Raw genomic sequence first — 13,274 nt, 5'->3', positions numbered from 1 at the left:
AAATGGTTGAGATCCCCACCCTATAACATATATACAATTGCTGAATATAAAAAGAAGAATGCACATATGCTTGAATGCTTGGAGACATAGGCCCTGGGTCATAACGTTGAAACGGTTTAGATCCCCAAACTATGTATAAATACAATTGTTGGGCATAAAGAGACGAATGCAGTCATAATTTTATAATTGATCCCGGGATCTGGCCACAACCCCAGGGACCTAGTTTCTGAGTCACATCTATGAAACAGTTGAGATTCCCACCCCATAACCATACATAAGAATCTAATACAGAAATGTTACAAGCACTTGGATCTCGTTTGGAGAATATTTTGCCATGGTTACTTAGCTATCCAGGTGAGCGATACAGGCCCTCTGTGCCTCTTGTTATTTTAATGACTGTTATAAATAAAATAAAAAGGATTGTGAACGGCTTCGCTTGGAGTGAAAAAGAAGACCAGCCTCAGCATTAACTTCGGTACTTTAAGTCTATTAAGGATTGAAAAACAGAAAACATGGATATTTATATAGGAGCAAATTACTCATTGTGCTTCTATTTAGCTAAACCCCTGCAGGTTGGGGATCGGGAAAAGAATACACATGCTGTTACCCACTGACGTACCTGCAGGTAGGGCGTAAGAATTATACATGCATGATCGTAAGAGGCGACTAAATTTGGGATATTATTTTTTCTCTTCCTTCTAAACAACTTTCTTTTTACTAATGTCTCCCTTGACAATGCCTCACTTTTGACCTTTAGTTGAGCGTTCGACCCTGTGAGGAAGGTTCTGTCCCCTGGCCGAGACATACCAGAGTCTTTAAAAATGGTAGTTTCTACTCCTGCTTAACATTTGAGATATTTATCTTTCTTTCAACTTATTACTACCTTTTATGTCCTAACGCCTTGCTTGGCAACACATTACTTTTGGCTTGAAAGTTGAGCGGTCGCCCAGGTAATGAAGGCAATGAGATCTGTCCCAGGCCGGGACATTTTAGAGGTGGGACGACTGGTTTGCCCATTGTCAGTATATTGTGACCGGGTAGGGTGTCCTGCTGGTTGTCTTCGGCAGTATGTTTCAGTGAGGTATCACTTAAAAGTCGGCATCAATTCCGTGCTATCACAAGGAGACAAACACGAACATATCACAGCCTCCCAACCTACACACGCACTCTATATTACACGCACGCATCTTGCACACATGGGAGGCCGTCCTTGCATGACCATTGCTGTTGATAGGACGTTAAACAATGTTAAACCAAACCAAACCAGCCTGTTACCCAATGCATATATCTTAGAAGGCGAGTAATGTGTGAACCCACTGAAGAAATAAATATGCTGCACCCATTGCAGTATTTGGGATTTTTTTATCTTTCTTTTTACTTCTAACTTGCTTTTATTTTGAGCGTTCGCCCAGGTGAGGAAGGCAATAGGTTCATGTCCCCAGGCCGGGATATACCAAAGTCCTTAAAAATGGTAGTTGTTATTCCCTGCTTAACGTTCAACATTTAGGGGAATGAAAACAACTGGTCCACCCGTTGTCAGTATGTGACCAGACGGAAAGCTGTGATGGGTGCTTTCGGTATGGTATTTCAGTGAGATAGCGCTATAAGGCGGCATTATATCTACGCTATCACCAGGAAGCAAGCACACCAACATATCATGTCCCCTGCATACACACACGCAAGCACGCATACACAACACACATGGAGGCACGTCCTTAGTTGACCTGAGCTGTTAATAGGACGTTAAAGAAAATTTAACCAAACCAAACTATTTAGCTTACCAGCCTTAGGACAGTAATAGTTCTCAAGAGTGAACTTCTTAACACATGCATCTGGGTCTGTATCCTCAGGAGGGAAGCCAGGTCTTTTCTCCAACAGTTTGCCTTTAGTAAAAAAAAGTATGACGTGTTATTTCCATCAACATAGTAATTTCCAAAGGGCAAATAAACCTTGTTCGTAGGGTAGCGTCCCTTGGTCGTCTCTCCTGTGGGTTTTCGCGCACGGTGTCTGCTCGATATCTAGAGCAATTTCCATTGCATTAACTTACAAATGTAAGAGGAAGGTTGATTCATCAAAAGGTTGGACGTGTTTGGAAAGAACCACTAACCGACCGTATTTAACGGAGTTATGCCACTTTATTCTATTGCTAAAACGATGTCCTCTCGAAATCTTCGGATTAACTTCAAACCTCAAAGGAAGGTTGCTTACCACAAAAACTCGGACAGGTTTAATAGCTACTATTATCCTATCAAAATTTACAGTGATAGCCATTTTTCAAATTCTGAAACACTCTTTATCTCTAGTCATTTTCAACGCATTAACTTCAAACTTCATAGGAATGTTGAATACCACAAAAGCTCACAAGATTCGATAACCATCAACATCCGTTGTAATATTCAAATGTACATTGTCATGCTACTTAATTCAATCGCTGTAGGAGTATCCGCTTGTTATCTAGAGTAGTTTGCAACAGATTAGGGTCAATCATCAAAGGAAGGTTAATTATCAAGAAACTTCAGACGAGTACGATAACTACTACATGTATTATCCTAGTGTAATTTACACAGTAATGCCGCTTTATTCAATTGTCGAACAGTGTCCGCTAGATATCCAGAGTAATTTTCAACGGATTAAAATGAATTTGAAACTTAAAGGGGCATCACGCTGAAGTAACTATTTTTTTTTTTATATCAAATACTACATAAACATATCAAGTGAGACTCCTTATGGAAAATAACGATCGGATTTGGCTGAAATAGATTCATAAAAATGATAAAATCTAAGATAATCATCGGTATTTCTACCTGTCTGACCAACGTTTTGTTCAGGGATTTCCCTCTACTAGCGCATGCGCATTGCACACCATTTCTTTGTAAACAAAATGACTGCCCGTGTGAAGTAAGCCAAAAAAAAGTGTTGTACCGTGTCAGCTACGAAGCGAAAAGTTGCCAAATGTTCAAAAGATAGCGCAAGGAGTACATTACGGAATCATTATTACAGGTGGGAAGTATTCAAAGGAGAAAAAAACTGCCCTAGCAGTTAGTACGATACATGTATTCTTCCGGATAGCTGGTTAAGCTGAAATGGAATCGACAGAAATGCTAGCGCTGTTTATGTTATGAATAAATATCTAAAACTATTAACCTCGCTAGTATCTTTGTCTGAGTTTGAACACAGATGAACTTAGTTTAATATGTCGATGGGCATGTATCGGAGAGAGTTTACTTTGTGTTTCTATAATTATACAGTGGTTCATGCGAAAGGAAGGGATAAGTGACTGGTTAGTTTGATTTTGTCATGAGGCCTCACAAGGGTTAACTGTTGTGATAGCCACTCTGTCGGTACTCGTGATCGGGGTCAAATGAGATACGTGCGCTTTTAGATTTACATAATTTATAATATTACCGGGTTCAGTAAAATGGTATGATTTAATTATATTGCTCAATTAAACGATTTTTTGTTTGTTTTTGCATACAAGATTTAAATTAGTACAAATATGAATACCCGGCTTCCTCTGGCGCGACGACGCAATATATATATTTTTTTATCTCGTCGTCAGAAAGCTACATTATCGCAGCTAGATTAAAAATGTCAAAATGAAGGGCCATGATAAATAACTGAGGAAGGAGAACCTACTTCTAGTAAATAGGATCGCGTAACATTTTTTTTTTAAATCTTAATTTTTCAACAGTTCATGTTTTCATATGTTGTTGACTTAGAATGTATGATCATGTAACAACCTTTTCTCTATAAAGAATTAATTTTCTACTTCAGATAGAATCGGAATACGTATTGAAAACAGGGGAAGAAACATTTGTTTACGTTGTAAAAATGACGCGTGCTGCCGATAACTACGGCTTCTGACTCGGACAAAAATGAAATGATTGATAAAAAGTTGGCTCAACTTAAAAAGGGTCCATTGACAAGAATGCTTTAAAATCTATGAAAAGTATTGAAAAAAAATAATTATCAAGTATCTCAACACGTCCCATATCGGACACATATTCTACATGTTCACGTAGTGGTTTTGCCATACAGTTAAGTGTGTGTGATGGCTAATATGACTTACTAAGTGTTAGCGTATGGAGACAGTGAAAGTGGGCTTGTAGTTTGTCATTGCATATATGCACTTTATGAAAATATTTGAAAAGAGATATTCGTCACGTGATTATTCCTTTTTACAGAAAGGTTTGTCCCATGGTTGAAGAAAGGTGTTTAACCCCGTACAGATGTCACATTCCGGTACTAAATTCAATATATATTTATATATATATATACTTTATGTTTATGCCTATTGTCATTGTTGACATTTAATTGTAAATGTATGACGGGCGAAGGCTGTGATAAATTGTAAAAACATGTGCCCCATCCCATGATCAACTTAATTGGCAACACATGTGTTTAAAGCTAAATAAATTTAAATTCTGAATATTGGCAAGTGTGCAATTAACTTCTGATGATGAATAACTATTGTTCAATAAGTTTTAATACGGGCTTAGAAAGCATATTACTTGGCTTCATAGTGCGGTAAGAAGTTGCAGTTGCCTGACGCCCCTCTCTGGGGCCCCCTTTGGAAACCGTTTCATCTCGCCCAGACCGCTCGCGTTTATACTGCCTAGGCAGGTGACGTTATCGGCGCTATTTTTAGCAGGGCTTTCCCGAACAATTCAAGTGGTCAAACTGGACATTTGGAACGGACTATGAATATGGGGATAGCGAGGTAACATAAGTGGAAGTTCATACAATACATACATACATTCATTAAAAAAATATGGCTCTTCACGTGATGTCCCTTTAATAGAAAGCTAAATTGCCATGACAGCGCAGATGAGTTCAATAACAATAATTACCATGCAGTTATGGCCCTGTATTCTATTGCTGAAACAGTGACCACTCTTTAGCTTGGGTAACTTTCATCGTTTATTCTCCGCCTTCATAGGAAGGTTAATTACCTCGAAAATTTGAAAGTGTTTCAAACCACCATTATCTGACTGTAATTTACAGATTTATTGCCCTTTTATTCGATTGCTGAAACAGTGTCCATTATATGTTTCGAGTGATTTTCAAACAATTTACTTGAAACGTAATAGGAAGGTGATTATCTCGAAAGCTCGGACGAGTGCGATTCCAAAACGTATAAAAAGTTGAAAACTTGGCATGATGATAGAGTAATTGAAGTAAGCTTGTGTTTTGTCATCCTGATTGTATTGAGTTTCATAACTATTGATCAAATTGTAATATTATAGACGTTAGATGTAGGTTGCCAATAGCATTGAATAACATGCAAGCAATATAGGCCAATGGAGATTTTTTGATGATAACGTACAAAGAAATTACCTGTTGTCTTATCCTTTAATTCGTCCGCTCGTTCATCTTCACTGCCGTAAGAACTGGAACCGTCTATGAAGGCTGTGATGTCATTGATCTGTTGTCTGGGACCTATCATACAAAATTGTAGGATCGACTTGAATTCTTTTTATCCGCTGTAAATCAAACGTACTAAAAATATGCATTTCTGTTGTACATCATACAAGTCCTTAAACGGTAGTTGTTATTTCCTCCTTAACGCTCAGCATTCATGGTAATGGCGACAACTGGTCCACTCGTTGTCAGTATAATGTGACCGGACGGAATGCTATGCTAGAGTTGTTGAACAGCACAACACACATTGTGCGCACAACCGTGCGATTTAACGTTTGCCCCGTTGTGCGCTACGATCCCCACAAATGTGCGATTTTGAACAATTGGTTTATCAATAAAAAAAAAATCAGTAAGAATCGTATGAAATAAAATAAGGTACTCTGTATATATTATCATTTCTTATCACTGTGGTTAAGCTTATGATCTGTTTTACAATGCGTGTTACACAGTATTATTACAGTGACCGTTAGATTGTCAAGAATGGGTCTGGCTCCGAGGTAACACGTATAGGTAAATAACATTTTGATGAGTGACCGGAATTTTCCCTGACCTGTACCTGATACAAAGAGCTGATATGTGATACCATATGACCGTTATGAAAACACAAATGGACGTTAAGCATTAATTAATTACATTAGCTCCCCTTCACCTGGATTTTTAGACCCCAATGAGTTACGTAAGGTCCCTTGGTGAGGAAAACTACGGCCCAGGTTCATGACAAAAGTGCCTATATGTTTAAATGTATACGAGACCGTGTCTATATTTGTTGGATAAAAGAAAGTTATCGATATAGCTAAAATATAGTAACATAATTATGAAAACTCAAATTTAAAGGTTTTTAACACGAAACCGTTTGTATTGAACCATTCCTCAATTTTCACCCATCACGATTGTTATCGTACAACATTCGTCCATCGTACACAAGCAATAATCATCCAGATTTTTATCGTTCGCACATCGTGTAACGTTGCGAGATATAATAAATGTATTCAGTGAGATAACACTATAAAGTCGGCAACAGATCCGCACTATATCAAGGAGGTAAATACACTAGCATACCCTGTTTCCGACACACACACACACACACACATGCACGCATACACACATGGAGGCACTCCCTTAAATAATGAAACTAAAGCAAACGAATCGTATTCCCTCTATAGATATGCTCCCTCTATAGATACGCTTAAGAGATGCAAGACTCGACAAAGTTTAACAAATATTCATGTTTCCTGTGAGAGATCGCAGCCAGGGGCAACATTTCTGTACTAACAATTATTTAAAATTTGAGCTTTATGAACAATAAAATTTGCCTGTATATGTATGTGTCATGATTTTATGCTGTTCTGTGTTTCAAATACACTAACTAAAATACAAAAAAAATGAGATAGCGGCTTTATTTCGTTCTAAAGTAAGCACCTTGGAAATTTATTTAAATTCATCCGGGAAAATTATTTTTTGTAAGGGTGACCTGACCTCGATATAAATAGGATAAATGCATTTCTATTTCTAGGAACAGTGACCTTGAGCTTCGACAAAGGCAAAGCGCTTATGGAATTTTCACTTCTATTTTATGACTTTACCGCAAACTTGAATCGATAATTGTTTTTGGAAGCACCAAAAAGTCAGCACACATACATGCATCCTCTCGCAACTGCGCATAATCCATACCTACATCACACATGGCTACATTTTGCGTAAGGAAGACCAGCCTTGTTGTCATGCATGCGACCAACCATTTACAGTCAAACACTTTATGATTGAATGTGCTGATTTCAAACAAATACGTGACAGGTGTAATGATGTACCGTCTATGAAAAGGTTATTCGATACAATTCCTTTGCAATTAATATATTACTATTAACACTCTGATGTGTTTATTTTCGTGAATTTCTCTTGTTACAGTGTTGTTGGCCCTAAATGACTCGCATTGTCGATGGACGGTAAACAATACACAAACAAACCAAACAAACAAACATGCATACGTTACACACATGGGGGTGCGTTTGCTGTTAAACGGACGTAAAATGGATAACATTAAACCAAACAAAAGAAGGCAAGGAAGGTATGTTTCTAAGAAAGCAATAAATAACAAACAACCTTACCTGGAACTCTAAAATCCGTTAGGGTCCCAGCTGACCGGACACACTCCATGCATGAATCATTTGTGAATTTCGGATCGTCCTCGGGAATGGCGATGTCGATACACTGGGGCCTACAAACATGTTTTTAGAAATCTGGTAGGTATTTTTGTGGGATTTTTTAAATAAAAAAAACATTATAGTCAAATAATATGATAGATGATATAACTGTAAATCTTTTGAATCAACCGTTGTATTCATAAAAATCTTAGCAAACCTTATCATAAAAAAGGCATGCATCGCCACGCACATTCTCTCGAATAACACCGCAAACCTTATGAACCATTTACAATCAAACACTATAACAACGTTTCATATCTTCAAACTCTTTTCGAAAATCACCTCTTTACAATTTTAAACTATCTGAAAGCTGTTGGTCATTTTAATTAATTATTAGTCACCATAGCCACTTTTAATACAAGTTGATGTTTTGATATCTAGAGTAGTTTGCAACAGATTAAGGTCAATCATCACAGGAAGGTTCATTATCAAGAAACTTCAGACGAGTACCATAACTACTATTATCCTAGTGTAATGCACACAGTAATGCCGCTTTATTCAATTGTCATTTGATGCTTTTACTTTACATTATTTTGTCGACCATTTGTTTGCCCTTATGGTCTGTCCTGTGTTGCTAACCATTTGAGCAAGTATATTAATTATACATTTAATCCGATTACACAGACCCTTAGGCTCAATAAAAGATAGCGACTTGTGTAGTATTGTGATAAATATAAGAAGTAATAACAACAATGGAGTTATGGACAGTAAGTAAATACATTTGGGAGTCCCTTCAATATAGCTTCAGCTTAACATTATTTTATGAACTGTTAAAGAAAATATACTTGTAGGATGGATTCAGAGAAGTCTTTTAACGGTTTTGTACCCTCGGTGACTTCTTATGGCCCCCGCTCAACAGCAATTTGGGAGGTCAGCCCCTACTCCGGTGTAGATTATGATTCCCACCATTGTCATATGATTACGACCAAGTTTGATTTAAATCTTACACATATCTTCAGGAGATAAATATGAAAAAATACTGTTGATTTAGTTTTTCAACAAGTGACCCCCTGGGGGGCGAGCCCCTTCTATGTTCTTAGTTCTGACCCTCATCATCTAAGCATCAGTTTAACGGAATATTGGAGAATGTCACCTACCAAGATTCAGAGAAGCCATTCAGAGGCTAATGCACTCTGTGGACTTCAATGGCCTCGCCCCTCAGCCTTTATGAGCCGTGAAGTCCCTTCTAACGTATAAATTATAATCCTCACCATAAAAGCATCATTTTGAGAAAAAGTTTGTGAAAATGCACTTATAGGTTTCACAGAAGTCTTTCTGATGTTTTACACTCTGGCTTCTGACTATTCAATTTTGTATTTTAATACTAAAATGAGTACCTTTTGGCTCTCTCTTCCTTGCTAAGTGGACAGCATTCAATGACAGCTCCACCGTAGCCTGTGGATAACAGCGGGTTTTTTCATTCAGTGTCCGTTTTGTATGTGTTTGTCGTATGCTATGAAACAACTGTAATATACTTGAACACATTTTAAGTTTCGAATTTGTTCTGTTTTTTCTCTGAAACAGCATCTGTCTAGGAAACAAAAAAGATTCCCTTTTTTGTATCGGAAACGACGATATTTGTTTTATAGCAATAATGCGTAAGAGAGAGGTCAGTGTGTACAGAAAATGATGAAGACAAGGGACAGATGTGTGGATTTTTAAGTCAGTTTGAGTTTAATTTTGTAAAACGTATGAATAATGTCTATATGTACATTTATGATCTTACATATTCTTCATGTATAGTGAAGTGTTAACATAAGTATACATTTAAGCGTTGTTTTGTGCTGCAAACGATAGCGTTATAACAAATACACGCGTAACATTTGATAGAACGAATCAAGATCAACTCCATGTTCAGCGTTTGCCCAGGTGATGAAGGCGATGAGTTCTGTCCCCAGGCCGGGACATACCAAAGTCCTTAAAAATGGTAGTAATTCCAAGCTTAACTATCAGCATTAAGGGGAATTGCAATAACTGGTTCACCCGTTGTCAGTATAATGTGACCGGGCGGAATGCGGTGCTTGGTGCCTTCGGCATGGTATTTCAGTGAGATAGCACTATAAAGTCGGCATCAGATCCGCGCTATGGCAATAAGGCAAGCACACCAACATATCCTGTCTCCTGCATACACACACGCATACACTACACACATGGAGGCACATCCTATATTGACCTAAGCTGTTAATAGGACGTTAAAAAAATAAACCAAACTTTTTCACGAACACGAAGCAGGGGTAGTGGACAAAGTCCACTGTTTATCGGGATTTTAATATAGATTATGGGAATAAAATATGTGCGTATAGAAAAACATTGAAAATTGTGGAGAGTTTCACCAATAATATGAGATGGTTTTATCGCTTAAAGGAATCATATCAAAGATCTGGAATAGATATATTCCGTATCGGATTTTATTAGGCTTAATATTAGCAAATCTTAAACCATATCACCGAACCAATCCTTCTAACTTTGATGACTTTAATAGAGACAATTGATTTTTTTGAGAGATAGCAACACCTTGCTGGTTAATTCAGAGGACATGAAATATTTCAAAGCCACTGTTTAAAGAAATAAATATGAAAATCACAACTATTTGAAAATGTCATATATATTATACCTTACCATAACATTTAAGTCTCCACTATTAATTATCACGTCTGTTTAGATGTATTTATTATGGAATTACGAAGAGTATCAGTATCAAGTATAATATGAGTAAATTTTTAGAAAATTCTTTTAACGATATTCAACAATAAGATGTTACGGATTCATACAAAAACAGTACATAGAGATGTATAATAGACAGGTACAGATGCTAATTTATAAGTCAAAATATATATTTAAATTATGTATACTTACCACTAGACAGTGCTGTATCGGTTATTTCGTGATCGAGGTACTGACCCCATCCGGTCAACGCTACTGTTCTCAGGTCATCAAGTGGGGTATTTTCCAGGTCTTGTGTATATCTCGCGAACGCTATACTCACACTCCGTGCCGATGGGAGTTCGTTACCATTTTTGGCCTTTCGCGGGCTGGTAAGGCCTGTGGAAATCAAACGTTACGTAGCAAAATTTCAATATAAAAAATATGAACGTCATTAATATAAAAAGTAAAAATAATTACGAACGCACTTTATGAAAACAATAAAATCCCACATTGAATCTTTCGTTCATTCTTATCGAAATTGCAGTTGAAAGAGAACGAATTCAATTATTTTACACTAAGGGTTCGTAAGGTCGCCGCAGACATAGTTACAAAAGATTTCACTATTGGATGCCGGTTACCAATGGATGTGTCATTATATTCTGCGAATGCCATGCTATCTATCATTCATTTGAACATATTATATCAAAATATGTACCAATGTTAATCATATATTCTGATTTCCGGTCTGTTTTGATAGCCTAAGCAACATAAATTTTAAAAAGGCTTACATAGTTTGACCTAAAACTGTCATATTACATTATGTTGGGTTCCCGGACATGTGCGAATACCCGGTGACGCAAAGATCCCACCGCCAAAGCGGCTTTATCATCAACTGTTAATAACAAATTCTCAAATGGGGAGAAAATAATTACACTCAATGCGTAGACAACATATTACACTCTACAAACCATAAACCGGTGAATGTTATCCAAACAATAGTGAAAACCGCGGAGACGAGGTTGTCATTGCCCGTCTTTGGATCGGTCATTCATAATAGAATCCATCCCTGATGCGAGGAGGTATGGATAAGGCTATTCAAACTCAAGGGATAAAATATTGAGCAGGAGACCCGAGGCTTTGCCGAGGGTATTTTGCTCAATATTTTATCCCGAGGGTTTGAATAACCTTATCCATACCTTATATCGGGGATGTATTCTATTTGTTGCTTATTACCTGTCTGCATATTTCTCATTTGCATATGAAGCCCGGATGGCAATGGTTAGTGACGTCAATGACCCTGAATGACCCCAACACGTCATAAAATGACGTCACGAACAATAGCGTGACCCCGAAAGGTCACTATAATTCCCCCGCCAGTCTGCGCGTGTAAGCAATCTAGACCCGTGTGTCGGATAGAATTTTCCAGCACCGCCGGAAATGCGGATATCTCGGTCCAGTATGCAAGAATAATATAATCCATCCCTGATGTGAGGTATGGATAAGGTAATTCAAACCCAAGGAATAAAACATTGAGCAGGACCCCCGAGGCTTTGCCGAGGGTCTTTTACTCAATAGTTTATCCCGAGGGTTTGAATAACCTTATCCTTACCTCATATCAGGGATGGATTCTATTTCTTGCTTATTACCTAAAACCCGTAAAAACAGCTGCTCTTCTAGTAAAATTGTAAACTGTCCGCACATTTCTCATTTGCATATGAACAATTGTTAGTGACGTCAATGACCCTGACTGACCTCAAAACGTCATAAAATGACGGTACGAACAATAGCGCGACCCCGAAAGGTCACTATAATGCCCCCGTCAGTCTGCGCGTGTAAGCGATCTAGACCCGTGGTTCGGATAGAATTTTCCAGCACCGCCGGAAATGCGGATATCTCGGTCTAGTATGCAAGAATGCGTATCCATTCTTATTTACTTAAATGGGAGGGTGGCCACAATGCATAGCATTTCACGAGCAATTCATATCAGAACACTTGTTATTAGATTATATTGACCTTCACCGAAAAAGACAATTTCTTATTATAAAAATTCTTAGTTTATTTTCGAAACGGTAAATAGCCCTACAATGCTAGCCTACCAACAGTAGTCAGTTCAAAGTCGTTGCTTGTTTTACTATTCAATTTAATGTTTGTTCGGTGGTGCATTGGATAGCGCACTTGCCTTTCACCAAGGCGGCCGGGGTCGATTCCCCGACCGGATATGAAAAGGTTTGGGGTCATCTGGCATTTGGTATTTACGCCGAAATGATTCGTAAATGAGCAATTGAAACCCTTTTTTTTGGGGGGGGGGGGGGGGGGGGGGATTACGATGATTACGACCTCGCAACAGCTAGTGTCTTACGGTTTCGAGGGACATAACAAAGGAATAATAGAAGATGCATTTTTATATTCCTTTAACACCTATCGACAAGTAGTTAAGGGCCACAACATTAAGGTTAGATAGTGTACCACATTGCACATTGTACATTTTTCATGTATTTATCTAAATTCACCGTTTTCCATCATGATGTTTTTGACTGTTTAAATGGTTTTGAAATAATGGCAATAAGGTTGAATTTCAACTTTTTATTTTTAAATATAAGCATATGTAATGTTAGTATGACTTATGCGTAATAAGAATACGAATGTTTAATAATTTCTTGATGTTAGTTAAGTGCTGCTTCAGACCAAACCAAGAGAGTATGGGGAAGCGGATCCCAAGCTGGCATCGATTTAGTTTTTTTTCGATTTTTGTTTCTTCATCAGCGGTTTGATTGCTTCTGAGTTTTCGTATTCGCCACAGGCAAATTCCTAAGACGGTGTCTCTGGATTATTAGCCACTAAAAGTGCCATCTCACTTAAATGTCATTACCCGGTAGAATACATCGTATTCATTCTGGTCAAAGTCACTGGCAACGGAATTACAAGTTATCGCGACAATTTATTTCAAAGCGGAAGTTCTAGTAAAGACCACCGATTTTAATGGGTTGTCTTGATCTAGGGCGAACG

At 37.8% G+C, this 13,274-nt stretch overlaps 1 protein-coding gene across 1 annotated transcript in view; it reads right to left on the bottom strand.

Annotated features, from left to right (window-relative positions):
* The window catches only part of LOC110451833 (peroxidasin-like), a 42,884-nt gene that overhangs the window by 13,880 nt on the left and 15,730 nt on the right, over nucleotides 1–13,274 (bottom strand). The window contains exons 5-9 of the mRNA XM_021500044.1: nucleotides 10,479–10,664; nucleotides 8,960–9,017; nucleotides 7,527–7,636; nucleotides 5,338–5,439; nucleotides 1,782–1,883 (exon numbers count right to left, since the gene is read on the bottom strand). Coding sequence (XP_021355719.1) covers nucleotides 1,782–1,883; nucleotides 5,338–5,439; nucleotides 7,527–7,636; nucleotides 8,960–9,017; nucleotides 10,479–10,664 — 558 coding nt within the window. The remainder of the gene's footprint in view (nucleotides 1–1,781; nucleotides 1,884–5,337; nucleotides 5,440–7,526; nucleotides 7,637–8,959; nucleotides 9,018–10,478; nucleotides 10,665–13,274) is intronic.

Source organism: Mizuhopecten yessoensis, unplaced genomic scaffold (genome assembly GCF_002113885.1).
Source record: "Mizuhopecten yessoensis strain PY_sf001 unplaced genomic scaffold, ASM211388v2 scaffold6211, whole genome shotgun sequence".
Taxonomy (NCBI): Eukaryota; Metazoa; Mollusca; class Bivalvia; order Pectinida; family Pectinidae; genus Mizuhopecten; species Mizuhopecten yessoensis.
Note: the sequence above shows the minus strand (reverse complement) of the source record. Positions and strands in the feature narration are given on the sequence as shown.